The following is a 26,395-nucleotide window of genomic DNA, read 5'->3' on the forward strand; positions in this document are numbered from 1 at the left end:
TTAAAGAGATGACAACCCAAATAATAGCTTTGATGTGAAGCTGTAAATAATTCCTATGGTTAAAAATGTAACAAGATCATGAGTCTGAGATATTAACACTGTCAAATACACTAGCAGAATTAAAAATATTTAAGTGTTCATTATCAAAACCAAAAGTGATAGCCATCGATAAACTGCCACTTCTTAGTTGCTAAAGTATGCCCACTCTTCAGTAAAAGCAAAGTGGTTAAGGCTTTCAGGAGGCAGTAGGCTGAGCTGGTCAGCAAAGAGAAAGCAGTAGGGAGGGCACTGAGGAGCATGCTTGCTGCTTTGAGTCCTTATCTGTTACCCCAACATCACTCCCTTCAGGAAGGAGGTTTTGTTGGTTGAAGCACACACAACAAAAAGGATGGGCAACTTCGTGTAGAACCTTCTTCTCATCTGATGTCTCAGGCAGTAAAGAATTATTAGATTTCAAAGCCTTTGAGACTTCCAAGAACATGCCTGAGAATATTCACACCATCTCAAAGAACTGGAAGAAAAAGGTCAACCCTTCTGCCTTTCCCCAAATATGGGTCAACACATATCCTCCTATGTGGATCCGGCAACAGCAGCCTCTCAGGACTGCGAGAGAGAACATCAGTGAGACATGCACTCATCACCAAAAACTTGGCAACTGATCCTAGTAGAGCCCAAACAATCATGACTAAGTCTCTGCCTTGCTGCTTTAGGGCTCTAAGCTTTAGAAGAACAATGCTGGCACCCCTTGAAGCAGCTGTCACTACATACATGCTGAACATGAGAAGTGTTGATTCCGTGGAATAAGATGGAACAAAACAGATGCTGACATCATCATCAAATGGCTCCTGACCAAAAAATATAAAAATCAGAGCTTCCTAGTTACAGCAACTGGTCAAAAAAGCCAGCGAGACCACCATGTGCAGAGGCAGCAGAAAGAAAACAGAAAACCATTAGCAGCCTCTGTGAACCAGACTTTTCAGAACTGGACATCAGTAATCAGCAGACAACCACAATATCACTTTAGTCATAAAGCAGCTACAGACAACTTCCACTGTGACTGTTAGTACTGTTCTTAAATCCTCCATGAAGAAGGTTGTGGTGCTGGTATAAACACATATGAGCCAGATAGCATGGCCACAAGGTTTCTTTACCACACTGGCAGCACCATAAACTGGTGAGGGAGTCTTAGTATTAACACACAGAATCTTTATCCCCCTTTAAGTTTTTCCTTCTGGAAGCAGAGATATGCTGTTCCACTACTCAGTCTTATTCAGCTGGGAAAGATGTCTTCTCTGCAACACAATATGAATTTCATTAATTGTTCCAGAAGCTCTCTGCATAAAAAGCAGCAACAAAATGAATTCTGGTTGTCAATGTGCACTTCCCTCCCACAGAAGAGGCATCCGTTGTACTCAAATACAGTTTATACAAATAATGTTTAGAACCCTTTGAACTTTCTGTCTATCAGAGTGACAAATGGTATATCTCAGTCCAGTGGCATCAGCTCCCTTCTGTTCCAGAGTACTCAGCAAAAAGACAGTAAGAGGGAAACATCAGATGTGCAAGGAGCAGCAACAGGAAAGACACCAACATGGATTCTCTTTAGAACAAGCTCATTTTTATACCCTGTAATAAAAGTTGCATATATAACCCAAAAGGCTCTAGGCTCACATACAGCTCTACAGAAAGACTGGTATGGTAAAAGAATGACTAATCAAAAGGCAAGTAGAGGGAAAAATGAAATCTGGTTTTGTTAAGTTCATTTCCCTTCCAGTACAAATACAATTTTACTAATACTGTCCTGTTTGACTCAGTGTTCCTTTCTTTTATATTTTTCTTGTGATGTCTACCTAGCAGGCTTTTTCTTGTAGGGTGTTTTGGGTGGGGGTTTGTTTGTTGTTTTTTGTGGTTTTTTTTTAGTGGTGGTGGCTTGGGGTTTTTGGGGGGATCTCGTTTTGTTTTTTTTAAAGAGAACAAGCAGATAACAATTCAAAAAGATTCACTTGAGTCAAAGTCAGCCATGTGGTTTGTGTTTTAACTGTGCGTGTTTGTTGTTTTAATAGCTGATATTCAAGGAATGAAAAGGTCACGTAATTCCAGTAAGAGAAGTTTCACAAGATTTTTGAGACTACAAATCTTCAAACAGACATCTAAAATGCAGGCCTACCTTGCTGTACCAGTTGAGGCACGGTTGGACCACATCTGGATCATCAATGCCATTAAGTTCAACATACCAGATACTAAAATTGAAGCTAGGTCCCCAGGATAAGAGTGGAACTGGAGAAGAAAGGAAAAGGAGAAAAAGGATGCATAAACATCTAACAACCACTGCATTAGTCTCATCAGGCTATACATAGTACTATTTCAACAGAATACATTTTAAAGGTTACAGAAAATTCAGTATTTCTGATTTGACATAAGTTCTAGTTCATTTAAGTAAGCTTAGGAAAATTACCAAATAAGTCACGTTAAAGTTGTCATTTAAAGTAACCTGTGCCGAGCAACATTAACACAGCAGATCATTACAAAGCAGAAGCTTGCTTTAAGCAAAAGAGCAAAAATATTATCATTTGAAACAGCTCAAAGAGGCAACAAGCTTTGACATGGATGGGAATCACGAGCATACCAGCGACAGTATTTGCTCCTCACAGTACATTTATTTCCACATTTGTCAGCAACAATTATTTTCCCTAATGGTGAAGACAAGAAGCTTGGGTATTTTAAATTTTACAAAATTAGTAACGTCTGCAAGTTGTGGAGGAGGGAGGGAGGGAAAACTGTCAGTTTCCATTTTAAAAACTGTATCTATTTTTTTTTTTTTTAAGCTTAAATCTGTGCAGCTTTTTGGATAATACTGTTTTATCTGCATATTGGTACAAACACACTTAAAATATTAAATGACCCATGAAACACACTGCAGCCTCTCACCTAAGGCTTCTTTACTACTCTGTGTTAACATCTATGGTCTTGCACTGATCTATTGATTAATCTGCAAGTTAAGACTTGGTTCTGCTTTTTGAAGCAATTCCAACTCCCGGAAAACTTTTGTGTGAACTCTGACTCCTTAGAACTGCAGTGAAATCAAGTGGTTTCATTTCAAATACTTTTGTTTCCTTTTTATTTGACCGTAACTGATAAACAGGAAAAGATAGTATTAGAGATGAATGAGTAGTTACCAGCAACAGCATGGAGTCCAATACTTCCTCCCTTCCACAGAAACTATTTTTGCCACAGAGAAATTGCTTGTTGTCTTTCAAACCACTATGAAATACCACTGAGATAAACTTGTTGAACTAAAAGTTTTCTGACATACTCCTTGAGGGAATAAAACCTAAAATTTGTCTTCAAGTTATTCCTGATCTCTTAAAGGTTCTTAAGTATTTATACTTCAAACAAGCTAGTTCTATTATTTTCTGCAATGTGTTTGGGCGCAAAGCATATATTCAAACACATGATTTTCTAAATTTTAAAGGGTGTTTCTACAAAACTATTGCTAAAGACTTATGACAACTTCCGGGAACAGTCATCAAGAGAAGAGATTTTTAGAAAAGATCCAAAGAGACTTTGAATATTCAATTCTTAACTGATTTTAATATCCATAAGTAGGCACTTTGTACATTACAGCTCTCAAATCATCCTGTTCAGTTTCTTTCTACTTGACTGTTTAGCATACAAAGTGAGATGCTTTCAGAGCAGTTTCCAGTAGTGACATGTTTGTGGACACAGGACAGTGAACTGCTCAGAAAAACTAAGAGCTGCCTGTCTTCCATCCGCATTGCACACACTGCATACACTCTGCCCAAGAAACTTCTTTCTTGCTTAGTTTTGTCCTCTGCACAGGGTGAGTGCTGCCAATATGGTACCTTAATACCCTAAAATATTACTACTTTTACGTCCAAGTACACAGATAAATTTAATCCCGGATATCCCACCTATTAAGGCAGCAGACTAACAAAATACCACCTGTAAGGCTAACACCATTGATCTGTCTTCAGACCTGAACACATAGATCCAGACCAAACCGAAGTTAAATTTGGTATTTGCTCAGCTGTAACGAATCAAAGTCTATCTATCAGCTTATTGCACTGAAACACTGAACCAAACCACAGACCACCTCAAATGGACCAAGACCATATATTTTCTGATGGCGAACCTGAGGCCAACTTCATAACACCGAGTTTACTGGGTGAAAAGCAAAACGCATGTATTACCACCTTCTCACCTCATCCCAGAAAAAACACAGATGCATCCACCTCTATTTCTTTTCAACAGTTTCTCTCAGAACTTATATGAACTTCTCCCAGAAAAATTTAACAATTCACCCTCTTATCTTGGTAGCCAACTACAGCACAAAAGACATTATGGGGATGTGCATAAGAACCCTGGGTAGCTATCAACACACAAAAAATGCAAAGCCATCAACTTGCTAACACTTCCCACCCCCCCAGTTAACTCAGAGCTTTCAACAGTCTTGTTTATAAGAAGGAAACAAAACACCAGAAATGTTGATTTTTAAGATCAAGATTTTCATGGTGCAATCATCTACTTCAAGGAAAGCACAGACTTTAAGTTGTATAGGGAATGCAAAGTAAATGCTTCCCCAGTGCTGCACAGACAGAGAAAACTGAAGCTGATCTTTTTAAACTACTCCACAGGAGTAGGAAAAGCAAGAAAGCAGAAGGGTTGAAACGGTAATGTCATTTCTATTCCAGTTAGGAAAGATCAAGCTGGATCACCTCCCCATTTTTGAACCTCTTCCCTGGCTTCCAGGCTACACGAAGGAGACACCTCTCATCCTTTCCTCTGCCCTCTCCTTTTTGAGGCTGCCATAGGTGTGCATAGCTCTTTAGACAAATCTCCTTTTAAAGCAGCCACAATCTAACCTAGACCTGGAAGAAGGAGACACTAAGTGCAGCAAGGAAGTAGCAACAGTCATACAAACAGCAATAAGCATTACTTGTCAGTGTGACACACAAATCCCATTTTTATTTTTGCACAAAGTTTGGAGGCAACAGCAGTCTAGGATCCTGGGTGCAACTCATTCTTTTCTCACATCTCCCAAGGGCTGTTTTTTATTTGTCCTTCCCGTCACCCACTTCAGATTTCACACCACAGCCTAGGCAGAGACAAACCTACTAAAGCCTCTGCAAGAGCTGAGAAATGTCCCCTTCTAAAAATCAGTGAATACCATGTCCTGCAATACAGTTGTAGAGACCACACTTTGTGCTATCCACTCTTTGCTACGTTGCTTTTTTCCCCACACACACCTTTGAGATGGAAATAAACTACAATTAAAGGTGTTGAACCTGAAGCCTAAAGCTATAGTATTCCTCCAGTTTTTACCACAGAGCCACCCCACCATGGTTTTTTGCTGCATGTACTACAGCAATCCATCCTGAAACACACATAACTGTTCAGACTAGTTGAACTGTCACTCTACAGTGGGAGGTGACCAGCAGAGAAAAAAAAAAAATAATAATAAAAAATCAATATGCCTTTAACAGAAATGGAAGGTATTTAAGTCACTTAAACAGTTCTTTACCCACACAAGGATGATTTTAGTGGATATTTCTCAATAATTGAAAGCTATGCCTAGACAAGGACTGCAACCCTGTATGCTAGACAGGACAGCAGCAGAGGCATTAAACACAGTACAGTAATTTCAAATACCTCTCTCAAGCTAATTTCCTTATGCCACATCTACAGGCAGTAGACACACAAACAGCGTACGTTTGTAAAAATGCAGGAAACATCCATAAAGAAAGTATTGCTCATTTCTATTACACCAAAGCTTAAAAATCTTGAAGCCTAGTTAGTAACTCCCATGCTAGTAATGAACTGGCATGAGAATTACACCCGGCATTTCTTCAAGCTCTTTCATCGGAATCACTCTTTATACCACCTTCTGCTTTCAAGGACACAGTACAAAGAAAAATCTCTACTTGGAGTAACCACAAAAACAGAGCCAGAAACAAAGCTTACAGACATTAAAAGATTGTTCTTCAATATTTTGTCCAGATAAATATCTTCTTCCTCCTCCCAAGTTCTTCAGTGAGGTGCTACATTAAACGTAAAAATCACTTATCAAGTAGGTCAAAAGCCTGCACAACTGGGCATTTCAGTGCTAAGAAACTGCAGTTGAACTAATTAAATCAAAAGAAGTGCAAGTCTTTTCTTGACAAAAGGAGAAAAGTTATTTTTTCTGCTTTCTATGGTCTGAAAATTCCTCTAACACATGAGCAATGGAAGCTGTAGAAAGTATTTTCCCCTCTCACAGATGTACCCATGTCATGTTCCTCCTGCCCTGTCCGTGCATATAAACCTCACTGTTGTGTTATTAACAGTGGTGTATAGGTCAGTATGCTTATCTGCAGAATTATAAAGCAAATGCCTGATACAAGTCGCTGCTGAACTAATGCCTTCCCCAAAGACACAAACCTCACTGATAGCAGTAACTTTTGTGGTGTCAGTCTCTGAGAGTCCAAAAGGGCAGATTTTGGCCTCGTGTTTACTGGCAGCATTACAAGGAACACAGCACGGTATTTCGAATTTTGAGTTACTTTGGCTAGCAGCTTGGAAATTTTAACAAACTGAAAACATATTCAAGCTGTGAATCTGAAAAATAACAGAATTTCGTAACATCATTTTGCAGTTGTTTCACAGCAAAAAACACACTCACAACTTCATAAACAAAATGACGCTAGCCATCAGCTAGAGGTTTTAATACGTTTTGATGAAGAGAGCATTTTAATTTCTGTCCTAGCTTAGGAATTTCTTCATAGAAGATAGCTTCAAAAAACAAAAGGTATAGATGTAGCTAAAAGGAAAATTCATCTCAAACCATAACTAGTGAGCAAGTGACAGTTAAATACAAATCTAATATTAATGTATATAACACAGAATGTTTATTGCTACACAAGGAACCCATGCCAACAAAACAAGCCACATAACTATTAATACTACTCATGTCATGTCAGAGAGAAAATCCTGCTAGTACAAATTAATCAGCATTTCACTTTCCTAACAAGTTTCAACCTACTGCTACATTTCATAACCTCAGAACACATTTTGCTGGAATATAATTTACACATCCAAAGAAGTAGCTAGTAATCTTTCCATTTACCCCTTTAAGCCCTCCAGTAACTACTTGCTGGTTTTTAGCCACTGAAAAATAACACTTCCCAAAAACCTAATGCAGGAAGCGTCAGAATACATTTAAAAAAAAAAAATCAATTTAACTTTCCTGATGTAGTCAACCTTTAACTCTTAACTACTCTTCTACTCCTCTTGAGGTTTCCTAAAGCCAAGTATTACAGAGGGTTCCAAAAATAGCAGCCAAAACCAAATCCAATGAACAACCAATTTCTCTACTTCTCTGAGAATGGGAAATACCACTGTTTATGGCACACAAGTAAGTTGATTCCCAGCCTGAAGCTTTCAATTCTTCAGGCAAATGTGAGAGGAGATTCAGAAAGCTGTGTAGAAAACACTAGAGCAAAGGGCTCCAACGGGAGCCCCTACACAGCCACTATCATCCAAGTCTCGGCAAAGGAATTGCCCAACACTTTAAAACCCTCCTAAATGCATCTAAATTAATCAACAGGATCTTATCTCATTTTTCAGCAATTACCTCCTTGCTCTATTTTTAAACTTAAACAGCTAGTTTAAAAACAGTAATTCTTTTACTATCTCAGTAGGTAGGAAGGGTAGATAAATTTACTGAGCTATGAAAAGCTGAAAGGCTCTAAAGTCTTGGATTAAATCCAACAAGTATCACTGACATCCACTGTAAGACACTTGTTCTCTCTGACCTGCATGAAGCAAGGAAGAGAGATCCTCACCTGCTCCCATCACAAGTCATAATAACCAGTCTTCGTTAGCACCCCCGTTAGCAAGCTTCACCAGAGAAACAAGACTAGGCATCACAGGTTATAATTCTTCTTTGCCCCTGGATGTCATCTTTAGCCAAAAATGAGACATAATGATTAGAATAGCAGGAAGAGAACAAGAAAGGCTTCTGCTGTTGCTCTATGTGTTGTGAGCACGTTTGAGAACAAAAGACTTCAACCTTTTTCAAACTCTAGGGTTGTCAATGCTGAAACTTTTACCAGTATTTAGCTTAATGATTTTTTTTTAAAGCTCTGCATCGCAATTTATAGTAGGACAGTAAGCAGCTTCTCCAGCAATTAGTTGACTCAGCAACTGTATTTCTGAAAATTACTGTATTTCACTTTCATTCCCCAGGATTTAAATTATGAAGCTATTATTTCTCAGTAACAGGACTTTACTGTGTTCCAATCTAACCAGCCTAAAAGATCATGAAATGGAACAGCTAATGTGGATACTTTGCCTGAGTACAATGAAGTCACAAGTGCCAAGACTGGCACAAGTATAAGAAGAGATTATTTTCTACTCAGAATGCTGAAAAAATGCATTTACCTATCTTAATGAATCGACAGGGGAACATCTGTTCATCAATTTTATGCTTCAAGGTGAATGTTTCTTTGTTATAATCATTCTTTAAGCCACTGTGGGAAAAAATAAATAAGGTTACTAAATCTTACCTTGTATTTTAGGACTAGCTAATAAACGCAATCTAGGTCATGCCTGAAATGCGAAGCTTGTTTCATATTACTATGAATCATAAGTACGCATGCTGGACCAATGCCTGGACTGCTATCCACCATCTTATATCTCCCTGGGAGGCAGAACTGGCTAATGGTTTCAGGAGGGAACTGACATTGGATCAATGCTGCTCATCTGCACCTGTAACCCTGCGACTTCAGCAAGTGATCTGCCTGAACCACACTTTTCCATTTTCAAGACAGAGATGGACCAGCTCTCAGAATTATCACACTGCCAAAGTGCTCTGTGATCCATTTATGGGCATTACTTTATAAAAATATCAAATATTTAGTATAATTTATCAAAACTCTTAAGTCCATTTTTACTGAAGATGCAAGTACAGGTCCCAAAATAAGGATTTTTATTAAACTTCAGTGCAAGTGAAATGGCATTAGATATCAATAACTACTATGCTACTAAGACCTCTTCCCCCGTAATTCTAGCAGCAATAAAGTCAAATTGCAAGACTGGTCTATCTAAAGAGGGCAAAAGGGTGAGAAGGGTTGTGGCTAGTTTCTATATGGTCCTGAAGGACACCTGCAACAAAGAACTTCCCATGTTTCTCCATCGCTATTCTGCTTGACTACAGATGATGTACACCCATACATTCCCCAGAGGTGGGCTTTCCTTCTGTAGGCCTCCAAAAGACTAGTTCTTGCTACTCGTTTCTCTTGTACTCCTAGATACCAAAATTATCATTTCCCTTTCTGAAACAGAAGACTCCTTAAAAGGCCCTTGCAAATTTACAATGGCAACTACTCAGAAGTTCTGGATAGCTTGAATAGCCAAAAGGCTCTTTCTTTAGTCCCTATCAGCACAACTAACAAATCAAACTAAACAAAGGAAATCACGGATTTTCCATTTGCTTATTTGATTTATTTACCCATTCAGGAAAAGGCAGAGCAGCTGACTAGTTCAGACCTTTACAGCTGCAACAAGATTCTTGACATAGGCAAGTTACTTGGGCTTTTAAAAGCTACTGTAAGTTACCCACACCTGGGGACTCATTTCTCTTGTGCCTCAAGCACACAGAAGAAAGGAATCACAATCCAGCAACACAGCACCCTGCTCTCAGCTCTTCCAAATCTCAAAGAGTTCACTCTCCACAAATCCTCTGTGGTTAGAGCAGAATAAGGAAGGCTTCCTGGAGCAAGTGTTGGGATTGCTGCTCTCTGACCTAACCATAAACACAAGTGCAGCTAATTACAGGATCACAACCACAACTCTATTACACTGTTAGCCACATGTCTGCTTGGGAGTGAAGGGGAACAGCATTTTGGTCCAGCCTTTATGATTACCATAGCTGATGAAATCACATCTTACCTGGATAAGAGATCTGTCATGTTTTCCTCATTCATCCCACCAAAGACTTTAAACTTCTTTAAGTTGCAGACATGCGTTTTCTCATATTTGCCAAATGTGATGCTCTGGACTATGGCAGGTCTTTCAAGTTTCAGAATCAAATACTGCAGAATAAAGAACAGTGAATTTTAGTATTAAAGCCAAGGCTGCAAAACACACAAAAGGAGAAGCATTACAGCCTTCAAAAATTCAGTTTACAAAGCCAGAGAATGAAAGTTAAGATGATCTCTCCCCATTATTATATTTTCTCCTTTGTTCCTGGAATGAAGCAAAGAGTTTTTAGGGATATTACTTTAAAAGCAGTTTATCCAGGAAAAAGATTTGGTCAAACTACCTATTCCTAGCATTTCTATTCAGGGCTTACATATATTCCTTCAAGCTGGATGCAAGACTTCCTGAAATCTGGCAAATAGGATCAAACTACGGAGAGTGATGATTCAAACGCCCACTACAGCCTGAAATGAAACCTAAACTGAATACACAATTAGATAAATACAGTATGTTCCACATGCTAAGAGAACATCCAATTACTTTTCCTCTCTGGGCCGACACTATTTAACCACTGAACACAGACTAAGTTTGATGTGTGGCTAGCATAGGAACCAACTGCTTATTAACCGTACCAAATAAAACCAAGCCACTTAACTGACAATAAAGGGGCTTTACACATACAACAATGAAAATGTTCTCCCTTGTGAACATTTGCTCCCCCCTTACACAGATGTCCACCCCACAGTATATGAATAGTCAGATTATTTATATTCAGGCCCCAGCTACCAGCTTCACCAGCACCGCTGGAAGAAAAGATCTGTTCCACTGGAAAAGCATATGCAAAGAAGCACTTGCACCATTCATCAGGGACCATCAAACACCAAGTTTATTTAACCTTCCCCTACAAAACAGGTCTTGGAGGGAGCCTGGAGACATCCTGTTTTGCAGAATACGTCAAGTTTTATACCTGAAAACAATGTGTTTAGTTCTCTTCCTTAACTTCTCAGAAATAAGCAGTACACAACAGAGAAACGAGACAAAGTGCAGAATCGCAATTACTCATCATGTTGGATTTTGTTACAAAACCCTGTGATCAAGGCTACAGTACAAGTAGAGCAGTAAGGCGTTGTACGACACCTCCCACTGCAGGCCCTGCTGGTGGCCCTTTCCTTCAAGAAGGAGCACTCCCAAACTAGACATGACACAGTATTTTGAGTCTTTCATCGACATCGAGTATTTGCATGCATTTGGCTGTTTTCTATGGTTCCTGAGTAGAGACTAGTATCTCCCTATAAAGTGCCATGGGCATCACTCTGCTTGTGCTAAACAGCTCCATTAGTAGGACAATCTTACCCTAGAAGCATATCTTTTGGCTGAGAAGCAGAACAAATTTTGCCATCAATTTAGTTTTCAGTCTGTCACAGCCCTACAAAACAACTAATACTCAATCTAGGAGCAGTACTGACATCGTTCTAGAGAGCATCAGGATAAGCGTCTGATTTCAATGGCTGGTTCTCACTACATTTACAAAAAACTTAGCTTAAAAGAAATACTTGTACACGTACTAGTTACAGATGGTAACGCAGACTGGATAGGTACCTAATAGAATAAGGAAGATTTACTGCCAAAGATGTTTCCAGTAACTCAAAATTTTTCAGAATTAAGAAAATAAACGAGTATCAGCACTGCTAGGGTACAAGAGAAAAGTGCTTTGGTGCTTTTCCAGATTTTATTTTTTTGACGAAAAATTTCTAGTTTTGTGAACACCATCCACATAATGTCAGAACCCACTGTTAGTTTAACTAGCAGTAAGCCATGCTTTTGTCTCAAAGTACTTCCCAAACTTCAGAAAAAACAAAATTCTATACAGAAAACAGCTTTTTCTAAAGCAGAGAAAAGGAAGGTATGAGCAAAAGGATGGTCCTGTAATGAGCAAGGCAGTACTTGATACATGGTACAGCCCGCTGCCAAAATTCCCGTGCAGAACAGACAGTACACAACAACATCTAAGAACTCCTCCTACATCATCATATCTTCCCTGCAGATTTCTCCTGAAGCTGAGAAAGTGAAGCTAGCACTACCAGCATCAGCAACTGCAATTCTTAATCTTGCTTGAAATCACAAACCTAATGCTTGGGTCATGAAGACATACTTTCTCAAGTACCACATAAGATTTGCAAAAGCTTGGCACAAAGATCATCCTGCATTATTCAATTCTTGCCCTAAATGAAGGGAGAGAAAACCAGGACTGCAGTTAAATCCTTTATCCTGGCATACATGCCTAGAAGGGACCAAGGTATGGCAATTACTCCACATGGCTATCAGTCATTTCTTAAACCTACAGATAGAGGGAACTCTGCAGCCCTCCTTCCTGCTTCCACATATCCCATCACCTGCCAAGTCAGGCAGACCTTACAGAAAACATAAGCACAAAAGCTAAACACAACCTTTTTGTGATTTTATCTGCTGACTGATATGGAAACAAAAGACAGGTTTGCTTTAAAGCCCGTGGCCCAATACCTGTACATACATATGCATTTTTATATTTTTTTAATACATATACACAGACACATATAAAAAGATATACATAGATGTACTTTTTGGTTTTATACACAAACATACACACTGCTGCCACCACAGGAACCAGCTACAAATCCCACTGATATTGAAAAAATACATTGCCTCAAGAGCCACAAACAGCTGGCTGCATGGATATTTTTGGACTGCTACCGGGATTTTAGATGTGACAGACTATTCTCTGTAACTTTGAAAGATGTGATAGAAGTGTGCATAAGATTAAGTCATTTATTCAACCTGGAGAGAGCAAGTCTATGATATTTCAGACAAATACATATACAAAGATATTTGACACCTTTCCATCCTATTGCTCTAAGCAACTTCAGGACATTTAATGTCCAAGTATTCATGAAGTACTCCAAAAATCCAAATTATAAACTGAAGTGTTTGTTCATTAGAAGCATGGCACACAGACATTAATTGGTGCAAATGCGCAAAAACCTCAGCCTAATTGTTAAGCCTCAAATTACAACACTTACAAAAAAAAGCTACAAAACATTAGAAGAGTAAAACTTCTGCTTTATGATTAAATACATTTGTAAGTGAAGATGCACAAAGCGCAGAGTAGAGGAAGTCATGTATGGAACTTCAGCACCTCAACAGCTTGTTATGGTACACCCAAAAAAAAAAAAAAAAAAAAAAAAGGGGCAAATCCAGCCCTGTCACACCGGGAGCTGCAGCAAATTCCAAGCTTTTTTGAAGCTCTGGTCTCTGCTACCATTTGATAACAACCATATGTAAGCCTCTGCATCACACAACTTTATTGATGTACTTTAAATTAGTTCCTGATACAATCTACATAGCAGGATGGAAATCAAGAGAAGAAAACTGGTCTTCTCAGATGCAAAACTGAAACCAATTGTTTGGACAGTGTCACTAACTTTATACACATGCTCTTCAACTGTTCAAAATTTACATCTCCACATCAAATACACTGGATGAGATTCCAAACTGCACTATGCAAGTTGCCTGTGCAATTGGAGTCCCACTGTACTTCATTAATTTCTTTCTCTTTAACCATTTCTGCTCAAGCATTTTTTATTAGGGAGTAGTGAAACTTGTATTACATGTGCAAATAAAAACACAAAACAACAGGAGGTGCCCCTGTCCACTGCACAAACCTACCCATTGCTTTTGCAATTAAGCTCGTGACTAAATAAAAATCTATCCTTTTGTTCTACGCATTATTAATCAAGCCACTGCAGGGAATTAATTGCTCTTCTGCACACAGTCTTCCAAGTCAGGCCATCACTGAAGCCATCAGGATGAGCATTTATGACATGGCCAAGGTCTTCAGCATTACCAGCCTTATTGCTTCAACACTTCCTATGTAAGCCTAGAACTAGTTTAAAAATAGAACGATCAGCCCTCTTCTGCCTGAATAGGTTACTACATAACAGGTTTGTTATTGAATACATAATTTCTGGGTCATTCTATTTCAAGACTCAAGAAAGATATCTAGTTTAATAAACAGAAAAACAGCTGTCATATGTATTTCCTTTCACTGGCACTCATTCATAACCAACTGGTGGCTTTCATGGCCACAAGAATTATTTAACTCTACCATACCCATAAAGCGAGGAAACCCTTTACTAAATATAGTCACATGGCAGCATTTCAAGTGCCTAGACTTCCACTTTCATTTTCTTTCCCTTTTCAAAAAGGTTTAATACAGACTCCAGCACATTTACTGCAACGTATGGATCTTTGTTGAGCTACTGAACGCGTTCTCAGATTTTTACCTATGTTCTTCTGATTCATGCTCATCCTCGTAAGAGGAATACTCTGAAAGAAAAGGTTCCTGGAGAGGTTTTGTTTCACTCAACAAGGGAACGGAATAAATCAATGTTTAAGGACTCACTCATATTTTCACCTCAAAGCCAGCAGAGGACCACCACCTCAGCACAGAGTTACTAAACCCTTACATTAAGGTGAGACACGCTGATGAGACAAACACTAGCGATTAGGGCTGCAGAGCTTATTAAAATATCTCATGGCACATTCCAGTGAGCATGACTGACATTAGTCCTTGTGTTGTGTCTTAGCCCTAGTTTCAGCTAACAAAGTTGGAAACAAGGAAAGCTTTATTTTACAGAGTTTTAGTTCACTTCCTATCCTGGACTATTATGGCCACCCACACATTTTAACAAGTACGTCACTGCCAAAGCGACCAATTTTCAAATGAAATGATGCCAACACACAAGCCATAAAATGCTTTGCAACTTCATTTTCCATAGAATACATGATGTTATTCTGGGGATTTAAAGTCATGTGTATATATCATCATTTTTTTGAATATGAAATACCTGAATTGTAACATAAAGCAACAAACTTCCCCCCCGGCTTCTCTCCTCACCACACTTACAATTCAGTCACCCACTGTCTCAACTGAAGTTTTTCAAGCTAAGAATATGCCTTAAGAACTTCAGCCATCTGCAAGAACGAGGAAGCAGAAAACCTGTATAAAAGTTTTACCTGCATTAAAATGTGGCAGTCTTTCAATGGGCAAGGTGCGAGAACTAGCTATTTTGAGCAAAGTGCAACCAAATCTGAAGTTCTTTTGTCAAGTATGAGACAACACAATTTGGAACTGTTTCTCTGTATACACAGAAATAACAAAAGCAGCATTCTTTGCACACAGGCCTCTTCTGACAATTTTAATTCCCTATTCCCTCTTTCCAGTTAATTTTTCAACTGAGAAGTTACACTGTAAAAAATGCTTTACATGAATAATTAAACAATCAAGTTAGAAGCATGAGAATTAGCTAAAGTACATATTAGAGACACTGCAAACAGATCATCTCTCTCACTCAGCACTCAGGATTCGGCTTGTGGAATACACGAGCAACTACGCAGCATTTTATATTGTCACTATTGGATACAGGGATTCCAGTAAGAGGAATCCAGCAGGATGGCTTTTTCCACTTAGGCAGCCAGGTTTTCTGTTGGTTTTGTCTCTAAATAACACAGAATAAAACTGAAATACTGTCTTGCCAATCTCAGTTGCCACTATGAAGACTAACTTTTTCTAAGTCAGATCAAAGGACCTCAAATCTGGATACCTCGTATATAGAGAGATAGGTATGACAGAGGGAGGGACGGGGGGTGCGGGGCAGGGTATGAGAGACAGCGCAGGGGGTACAACAGAGGGAGATGTGCGAGGGAAAGGGGGGGCAGAGGTGTGTGAGGAAGGGGAGGTAAGAGAGAATGCAGGGTGTGTATGAGGGAGAGGTGAGAGAGAGAGCTAGAGTGATACGAGATAAGAGAGAGTGATGAGGTAGATGCAAGGTAGCAAGAGGTAGATTCGTGACGTTAATTCATTTCTCCCCTATCGAAGAGTTTGGTTTAAATGACTTCCTTAGCATGCAGGATTCAACAGTTCTGCAACAGCATCTTAATTCAGGTCATGATCAATACATAGAAAATTGTTGGAAGACATCTCTTTAACAAGCTCATGTGGTTTATACAGAAGTCTGCCACTAATTATTCCCTGCTTAATCTACATGCCTGAATATAACTTGTATCGCTGCTTGCCAGCTTTAAACACAGGTTGGGAATATTCTAAAGCATCTAGTTACAAGAGATATATTCCCATTCCAGAATCAGGTTTTTAAAAGCACAAAATATTCAGGATGGCTCAGAAAATGAAAGAGCAACTATTAGCAACAACTAAGTGCACCTCAGGTGAAAAACCCTGCCCAAAGCTACACCACAAGCCAGCCTTGCTTTGTGAACAAGACAGCCCTAAGAAAAACACGTGCTTCCTGCATGAAAGGAAGTAAAGGATGGCACAGACTGGTATACAATATATGCTCTATACCCATTACCCTGCAATTGATAGTTCCTAGATAGACTAAAAGTGCTTAAGGCTATGGACTAAATTCCTATGCTGTTTATCTATATATATTTATTTATTTATGTAAAAAAACAAAATTAAAAGAGCAGTAGATGCACAAAGGCATCAAGAGGATCAAAATTACTAGTCTTCACAAGCAGGTTTATGAAACATGTTAATGGAATAAACAGGATAGTTTTCCCTCTCATCAAGATGAAAGCTTTTCAGCTGGATGAGATGACCTGCTGCAATAAGGAGCTGCCAGTCTATACACACCTTCAAAGTAGCAAGATTTACGTAGACAAAAATTCTGAGACTTAACTCATGAGGGGTACTGGAATTAAATAAGTAGATAAGCAGAAGAACTTTGCATGAGAGAGATACTGCACAACACACTCTGCTGCGCATCAGTGTTTTATACAAAAGAATTTAAAACAACCAGCATAAGAGAGAGAGAAGCTGACCAAACAGTACCAGAGTAATAAGGTATAGAACCAGCACAAAGAGAAGGGTAACACGTCTACTGGAGAAAAAAATTAAGTAAAAGGATAGGCATATTTTTCTGGATAATCTAACAATCTAATTAATAGTGAAAAAGCAAATTAGATGCTAAAATCAATACAAATCTTATTTTAATAAGCTGCTTAACCAACAGAAGAGGTGACATTCATGTCTCTTTAAACAGAGTCTACACTCCTAAATGTGCTACTGGGGAAACAAATACAAGCTCCTTAGATCTAGGATTCCAGGCCAGCAATCTACAACAGTTTCCAGTAGTGCTGACAAAGGGGGACCTGCATGCCTCATTAGCAGCTTAATCTAACCATAAGGTTATATTATTTCCAGTACAACCGCGATTGTCAAGGATGAAACGTGAAACCTCCCCCACTAAAAAGCACTTCTTGAAAGATCACAAATAAATTGCTGGAAATGTAAATACCTAATGTACCAACAACCTGCATTTTACTGAGAGAAGGTAGCCTATAAAGGCTGTCAATATAAATAGTAGGGGCCTACATTTAAAATAAAAACTCCAGTATATATTAAGTTGTACCACACAGCTATACAGTTGCTGAGATTCAGATGCTTACCTGGGGAGGATAATTGCTTTCTGAAGACCATCTTGAAGACTGATCATTGGGCTTATCCACCAAGATATTCCTAAAAAATGAGAAGCCAGAATTAATTTAAATAACAGCCACATTATATTTTACATCTCCAGGAAGATCTGTCATACGTGCAGATCAGTAACATTCTCATGCAACTACCTAAATCGCTAGGTGGAGACTAAGCTCCCCTTCTTTTATTAAAAATTTTCTACATCGCTCTTTTACAGGACCCATCAAAATACGCCTCCAAGCCTTGTGGTTGTGAAATGGAGCTCCAAGTTGCAAAATAAAAAATAAAAAATAATAATAAAAAAAAAAGTAAATTGTGAAATAAATGTAAAACAGATGAATTTATGTAGGCCCAAGTCCGCAATGAAATGGAAAAAATGGTCTCATTCACCTCAGTGGGGTGAGAACTTTTCAATAAGGTTAAAATGACGAGCAGCACAGCAGTTAGCAAGCCAAAAACTGTCCTCCACTAGACAGGCAATACTGGAACAGAGAGAGTGAGCTGCTAACCTACTTAAACTTTCTTGGAGGGTAGAAGATGACCATCTAACTCATGCCAAATTTTAACAAGTATTTTTCATATGAGCTACAAGCCTGGAACAACACACAAGAAAGCAGAAGTTCAACTCTTCAACCAGCAAAATTACCTCCAAGTCGCTTTCTTACAGTTTGGAATAGCGCAGCATTTCGGTAATTAACTTAAATTCAGAATAGGTTTTTTGGCTAAAATGAAACAGATTCATCAGAGAGTCATATAAGGGATCTGCCTTCCCCTCTCCTATAACCATGCGGTAAAGCTCACCTCCCAGATTAAATTAAAAACTTTAAAAAAAAATCCTTAAAATATATATAATTATTGGCAAGGTAATGATGCACCACCTGCTGGACAGGGCTTACGAGTTCTACCATGTCCAACTAACGAACTCACCAGCTCGTAAAACTTATGTAAAAAGAAGGAAGCAGTCATCAAAAGGCTTATGCCATCTCCATCTGCTGTGTAGGAGGAAAAGAACACGAGCATCTGGATTACTACAAAGGACTGGAGGAAAAAGCACTCATACAAAAGCTCAGAAGGGAAAGAGATTAAGTCAGAGGTTGAGCGTTAACAGACAGAGAAATTAGCTCGCTCTTTCCACATTGGGCAGACCAAAATCACCACGCTAGCAACAGTATCCAAGCAGTCCCGCACAGTGACAAGGGAGACAGCAAGGAGCTAGATCAGGGTGGCCCCTTAAAATACGTACATTTTAGAGCACTGGCCTAGTGGCTGTCCATCTGCGGGCTTTACAAGGGACATGTCATGATTTTTACACAGCATAGGAGCAAAACTCAGGTTCCCTCTCCCTTTAGCTAGTTTCCATCATAGCACGGCATGTATTAACACAGCAATGCCAGCACCGGCCCATGCCTGCAGCTGGTTTATTCATGCAGCCCCAAGGGGGAAAACGCGTTTGAACAGCATACGTACATGCACTACCCTCTTGCTCTAACCCCATCAAAATAGGAAACATTAAGCCATTGGTCTGCATAACTAAACGACCAGCTAAGTACATCTAATATGCAGCGCAAAGAGGCTCAACTCCAAGAGAAAACCTAGTCCCCGTCTTTAATTACAACAGGGACAAAATGAACCAACCAAACCAAAGAGAAGAATTTGGGTACTGATGAGACACAGATTTCTAATAAAAGTTGCCAATCTCAAAGCTAAGTCACCACTAGAAACCAAAACACACTTGTTTTGAGGAGAATCATACCTGCAGTTGTTTATACCATGCCACAGGCAAGGCAAAAGCATATTTATTTCTTAATACCTTTTAATATCTGGAGAGAGAAAAAAATGCTCAACGTGAAAGAGATATATGTCTTATATTAAATACTTAAGGGACATGAAGGCAGATAAAACCAGATAACACTGTAGGGTTTTTCTTCTTTATGGAACTTTATCCTAGCATGCAAGAAGACAATTTACCCTACAGAATAAATTTTATTTATGATGCTGTTACATTTGCTTAAACATTAGACGATAAGCTCTTCATACATTAGGCAACACTTGCAGGAATTGGCACTGTTACGTGGTCAGATAATACCCTGCTGGAAAGAGGCATTTTATAACTGGGACAGATCCCAAAGATCGTATTTTTAGAAGTAGATTTGTTTGCTTCTCCGGGTCAAAGATCAGTTTGCCACAACCAAAGAGGACCTCAATCAGTACAGCTAGACAAGATAAAAATCCTTCTGCAGAGAGAGAGAAAAGGGATGGGCAGCTCACAAAAAATTAAGGCTAAAAAATTTAAAAGATAAAGATAGCAGTGTCAATGGAGTTATACATATGTTTAAAAATATATGGGTTATTAATTTATTAATATTAAACAAACATTGAAGACAGAAGTCCGTATATACAAAGCCAATTTACCATAATGGTTTGAGAAAATTTATGGATTTGGAAGAATTCCAGCATTCCAGCAGTCATGAGACAGTAAGAAACAAACAAATGCATATCCTAATGACACACGCCTTTTTCCATGTAAAGCCCTTTTTCTAGACATCACAAAACTCTTACACAGTACCTGGAGGCAGGCTTTTCAGATATGACACCTAGATTAAAATCTGAGAAACTTTAGAAGTGAAAATTCCATTAACTCAATGACTTTCCATGTAATTTTCACAAAGCATTAAAAAAAGGTATTTGCAAGCCCTTGAGCTACGGCAAGTACAAAACAGTTTTACGCAAGCTTTTCCTGTGAAAAAAAGCAACCCATTAAATGCGGTTTGAGATAACTCATAATCATAAACTGTAGATACAAGATCTAGTCTAGCATAAATCTACAACACTGCCAAGAGGGACCATTCCACCCACTCATGCCTGATCCTCCCCCTCCCTACACCAGCAGCTATAATAAAGATTAGCATAAATAACTTCTTTAGTCAGATCAGTTCTCCAATTCAGCTTACTACTAGCACCAGCACAAAAGGAGAAAAAAAGATGAGCAGCTGGATGCAGACTAGGGGTTCATACTAGAGTGAACTCCGAATACCACTCTCCCACTGGCAAGTAACTCCTAAAAAAAAAATTAGGTATCATGGTACCTCTGCTACTTTGTGGGCAATCCTACCCCACACTGAAGGCTAAGCAGAAGGAGCTACTTTATTTGCACCACAAACAATAACATGTCCAGAGGCAGTACTGGTGTGCCTTAATTCATCATCTAGCTTCCTTCGTGGCTATTAGCATCTAAGCCATTATTGTAAGCGTTCCCATTGCTAAATAAGAGAAGTGGATCATTCTGGTTGCTTTGCGTAGAAAGCCCTCTTGGCAGAAGACAGTGGAAGTTTCCTTTTATTACCCATGCAGACACTGGTCTTGCAACTGCTGGAAGTTGATAATTTTTCCTTTTACCAACCCAGAAACCATCATATCCGTTGTACCAACTGCTGGCTGATCTCTGCTGGAATTAGAGATGTCCCCACGCTTGGTATTACCAGAGGACTTCTCTGTGCAAAAAGCTCTGTGGTTTCAGGCATGACAAACTCTAAGGGGGGAGGAAGGGAAAAATAAGACGACTTTGCAGAATATACTGCAAATTAGGTTTAAGGCTGCTATAATTTGCATCTAACCTAAATATTTTCATGAAGCTGCTGTTAAAGAAATCCATGACTTTAGGAACAAGTGCTTAAGAATAAACAAATCCAAAAACACTAGCTTTGCTTGGCATATTCAAATTGCTCTTCAGAGAGCAGCTGTGCAGAAAAGGACACGCACATCTCCAAGAGGACTTGGAACTCAGATGCTGTTCTTCTAGAAAACTGCCAAGGTACCATGCCATTAAGCTGCAAAAAAGCATTTGGAGTGCTATGAAAACACAGTCTGACTGAAAATGGACAAAGATCTTCAGGGCTGTTCATGTGACACTTTTTTTTCTTTTTTTTTTTCCCCCCTACAACCATCCCAAAACAGACTAGTAAGAATACTGCCACTAGAACACACAGATTAAAATTTCCACTAACTCCCCTTTACAGAAGGCTGTAAGGTATGGTGGGACAACTATTTCAAACACATGGAACCATCACACCAGCAAGTACAAAGTATCAACGGAGACACTCTTGCCCAGCCTAGACACTGGAATGTACACACAGTCTTAACCAAGAAAAACGGGAAAAAAAAGGAAAAAAAAAAAAAAAACCACACCACCAAAAAAAACCCTCTTCCTTAGATCTGGAAAGAATTAGAGAAATCTTTCTCCTGCAACTCCCAGAAACTCAGTGCAGCTAACATTGATTTCAAACCACCTGGCTATGATGTTTAAAAAGCTATATGTACCTATGGCTCTCCCCCAAAGCAGTTCAAAAAAAGCTTTTTAGACTTTGTTATAAAGTTTCTCTCTTTTCCATTGGAAAAGTTCTCTGTTTAAAATGGCATAAGGATGTGAAGACATGAAAGTTTCCTCGTTGAAACACAGTAAAACATGCCCAATTATTATGCAGTATGCATATACATTGAGGAAACAGGTTTTGGGAGGTTTGGATGTGGTTTTTTGGTTTTGCATTTTTTAAAACACAGGACTTAACGCCATGCTGAGAAGTACAGGAGGACCTCTTGCATAGTAAAACAAAGTTTGAGTTAAACATGTACACAGGTGTGCAATTTTAAATACTATACTGTCATGAGCTTTGTCAATGTATTGCTCGAATTTGCTTCTATCTCCTCAGCCGCAGAGTTTCACACAAACATCCAGTATATTATAAGTTTACTTCTATCAAAAGTAAAATAGCTAAGCAAGTACAGCATACAAAAATAAACTGATGAATTTAGAAATCACCACACAGAAATATACTTATCAGATCACAGCTGACTATACTGGACAAAAAACAGGTATCACTTAGCTCTAGCCTAGAAATAGTTCTATTAAAACCAGTTTCTCAATTATTTCTTTCAAGGAACAGTTTACTTTTTTTTTTAAGCTGCCCATCATCACTGCCAGCCCAGTGATAGGCAAAGGCCTTTACTAAAAACCAAACTGCTCCTTAAACACAGAATTACACTGTTGCAGACATTTCCAGTAACGCAAGTTAGAAAGCACTCCTTTTCACTCCCCCCCTCTAGTTAAGGCTTCTTTAAACAAGACAGATATCTTTGATTCATCAGCGCTTCCTCCTGACACACCAGGAATTAAATGTTACCAATAGTGACTAAAACTGCAGCAGTATAGTCAATTCCCAGCAAGTTATCAGAGCCTGGTAAATAACTTCTATTCTAGTGACACTCAACAACCCTAAATCACAGATTAAACTTTTGACTGTATCACAGCACTGAGCAACCAAAATCCTCAGCAGCAAGAGCTCCCAGTTTCACTTTGGTAATATCAGTGCTAGCACAGCAGAAAAACAAATTGGAGAAAAAATAAAATAAAGTCAGGCCTATGCACATATGTTGGTAACCACAGTAACTTCACATATCACAGATGATTACCAGCCTAATTGTCCCAATGTTTAGGGATTATAGTTCAGATGCAATTTAACTGGTAAGTGGTGCTGAACCCTTAAGCTTAAAAATTACCAATGTTTGTTCTCTCCCCACACTAGCTTTGGTTTTAAATTTAAGAATTGTTAGATCACTGAAACAACAGATCTTTTCCATGTACTTGAAGTCTATCTACTTTTTAGAAAAAAAAAACCAAAAAACTTGAAATGCTGATGAAATCAGCAATTATAAAGACTGCTTCACCTGATCAACTTAGTGAACTGATATTAGTAAATCTAAGATTATCTTGAACCTTTTCTTTTGTCCACTTTTCATACTCAGTGTTCATTTCTACATGTCTAAGCCACAAGGATATTTGAAATCCATTCTTTTAAGTGATACACAAAGTACTAACTCCAGCAACATGACATGCATGCAATCTAGCTTATGTGAGGTTCCAGGAGGTTCCCTGAGCAGAAATAAAACCCTGGCTTGATATAAAGACCAAGAATAGGATGAATTCTACTCTTCAATATTCAAGGAAAAAGACAAAGATATTAGATTCTTCATCTCACTGGATTTGTTGCCAATAAATAAAATACTGTAGTAAAATTTGCCAGAGTTTAAGACATGACCAGCCACAGCCACTTTATAATGAAGTTCAGTTTTCATTTAAAAAAAAAAAAAAAAAAAACCTCACTTCTTGCTGGGAAAATAGTTTAGTCAGTCTGTGAACATTGGGATTTCTACTGCCAGCAATCACCAGAAAAGCCACTCTTCTACTTCCAGCAATCACCACAATCTTCCACAATATTAGTGGTATAAAGCACTTTAGTACTGCATTGCTCTCACTTCTCATTTCCAAAAGCATTTTCGTGGAAATGGACAAGATTATAAGATTAGAAGAAATCAATGTCTAGCACACATCTATGTCAAGCCCCTACGCTGTATTTTGGAAGCATCACAACCTTGGAGTATTTTTGTTTGACTAACACACACATGGAAAAATTTTATGAAGGCCAGGAAGTAGATTTAGGTCTTCCATGTTTTCACAGCATTGCAACAATGTTCTTACATGCCACAGTATTAGTAATATTTCCACTCAACAGAGAAATCCACAAAAACAGACTAAGTGATTACATGTAAAGATATAAATTCTTAATGTAAGCCATAAACACATCTTTAATGCTCATCAGCACTGTAACTTCACACTTAGTAAAAAGTTCACCAAAAAAAACGATGCCTGTAAAAGAATTTAAAGCAGACTACGTTCAACAAAACAGATGAAGCCCCCTCACACCCAAACTAACATCAGGTATGGAGATTTTTCACCAGAACTATGGAAAATGCCTCCTGGTTCCAGCTGGGACAACCTTCACTGTATTAGCTTTCCTTTCAAAATTAAGGTCTCTCACTAATGATGTAACTCTACTCAGGGAGTCCAGAAGACAAAATATTGACCTGGGAAAATAAAGAAATACCAGCCTGTCATTAAGTCCTGGTTATTTGGGGAATTGCATTACAAGTCAGGAACATCTGCCCCTAGAGCGACATTATGGAATAATTCCTTATTTTGGGGCAATATAAATAATTCATGCTAAAGGGTACACCAGTTCCCAAGCCAACATTACTTTCCTAGGTACAGCTTCCAAACCCTGTACCAGAAAGCAGTTTTTTTAGGAGACAAAACGTGAAAGTTAGCAATAGCACACCGTCATGAAAAAGCAGGGTGGAAACTCATTCAGCAATTCCTTACTCACAGGTCAATTTACCTTATCCAAATTTTTTTCTTCCATTTTAACACTCTGTGTCAAGAAGCACCTCTTTACTAATACAACTTTCAAATATAGAACAGACTAGCAAATTAGTATTTAAATAGCTACTGTAAGAGCCAAACACTGCTTAAAGTATGTACCTACAGAAAAGCATTCAAGAAAAATACAGATAATGTCCTAAGCAGAGTTTCAGTGTTTTTCAGGCACCTTTCCAGTGCTTGAGAGTGACATTATGAACCCAGCAGTCAGTCTGGGGAGAAAAGGCAGAGAGGACTGAGGAAAACACCAAACTCAAAATTACCAGTGCACAATTTTTCTCCATTATCAAGATCATGTCATTTTCCAGGAACTGCAGAACACACCAGCAGAGGAGGAGCAAGCACTATCAACCAGTTTGCTTTTGCAGTTTAAATTCAGACATGCAGGCTGCTATCCTCAACTTAAATACATGGTTGTGCTCCTTGATTTAAATTGATCCAGGAAATAATTTCTCAAAGATTATGCATACTAAGTTTCAAGTAATGACTAAAATAGCAACTACCTAAGGTAACAAACCACTCTACATCTTCAGCGCTCCCTCCTCCCCTTCCAGTAACTAGTATATTATTGAATTTTGACCCAGCTGAACTTACAGTCCACTGTTCCTACAAAATTCAACAGGCCATAGTCAAAAAAGCAAAACTACATTTGGTTTCAGAAGCTTATATTAACATGCAAATAAAGCAAGTCAAGCACTGGCTTGGTTTGGACATTTGGAACATGTTGACCTCTAGATAACTGACTGAATCAATGCTGCACATACCACTTAACCTCAACAGAAAAATCATGATCACATCATAAAATCAATGATTGCAATAAACCTAACCATGCATTCTAAGAGGAATCTACTAAAAAGAAGATGAATGCACAGAATAAGAAACTATATTCTTTGCCATGAAAAAAATCAAACAGACTGTACATGCTGTCTGAGCAGTAACAACAGTTATCCCAGGAAAACGTGCTCTGTTTGAAATAATGTTTTAGTCTTTAAGCAAGTAATTAGTAATCAGGAGCTTGAAAGCCTTTATTAAGCTTGCAGGATATAAAGTCACATACAGAACAAATGATCCATAATCTGATGATGTTAACACCTCCTATGAAAATTTTACATTCTTAATGTTCCCCAAAATTGCCATCCCAGAAAAGGTTGAACATTGGAGTAATACAGGTTCTGCGAGGTTAGTCACACCAGGGAACTAGAGCAATTAGCATTTCACCTTCATCCTTCTGCCAGTGAATAACTCTGTCTAATCTCTTAAATAATGTCTATATTTTAACTGCAGCTTAAAGAAATTTCTTCTCATACTACAGCATTTGTGCTTTTACCTGGGAAGCAAGGGCTATCAGACTTCTGATGCCAATGTAAGGAATGAACAGTTTCATAATTTTGTGATTTTTTTCACTCCCTGCACCTCTCTGACCTTTTTCTTTCTCAACACTTCACCTTACCAGACACTAGAGAAGCACCCAATATTTATGTATTCAATCTGTAAGTAACTTTATTTTCTACAGAAATACTTTGCTTTTTAAGTACTGAATTTCAGCTTTCAGAGAAAAATCCTAGGCTACAGAAGTGACGTAAGCAAGGGGGAAAATACCTGTCAGAATATGAGGT

The 26,395-nt window shown here is 38.5% G+C and overlaps 1 protein-coding gene across 5 annotated transcripts in view; it reads right to left on the reverse strand.

The window, feature by feature from the left end:
- MKLN1 (muskelin 1) overlaps positions 1–26,395 on the reverse strand; it is a 106,193-nt gene that overhangs the window by 74,039 nt on the left and 5,759 nt on the right. For 2 of the 5 annotated variants that reach the window (XR_012649983.1, XM_075024597.1), the window contains exons 2-5: positions 17,482–17,551; positions 9,949–10,091; positions 8,440–8,528; positions 2,168–2,277 (exon numbers count right to left, since the gene is read on the reverse strand). Coding sequence is in view for 2 of the 5 variants with exons in the window: in XM_075024597.1 (XP_074880698.1) it covers positions 2,168–2,277; positions 8,440–8,528; positions 9,949–10,091; positions 17,482–17,551 (412 nt within the window). In the remaining 3 variants the exon portion in view is untranslated. Of the gene's footprint in view, positions 1–2,167; positions 2,278–7,841; positions 7,937–8,439; positions 8,529–9,948; positions 10,092–17,481; positions 17,552–26,395 lie in introns of those variants that run through there. The other 3 variants (XM_075024599.1, XM_075024600.1, XM_075024598.1) reach the window with 2 other exon arrangements.

The sequence above is a fragment of the Buteo buteo genome, chromosome 4 (assembly GCF_964188355.1).
Source record: "Buteo buteo chromosome 4, bButBut1.hap1.1, whole genome shotgun sequence".
NCBI lineage: Eukaryota > Metazoa > Chordata > Aves > Accipitriformes > Accipitridae > Buteo > Buteo buteo.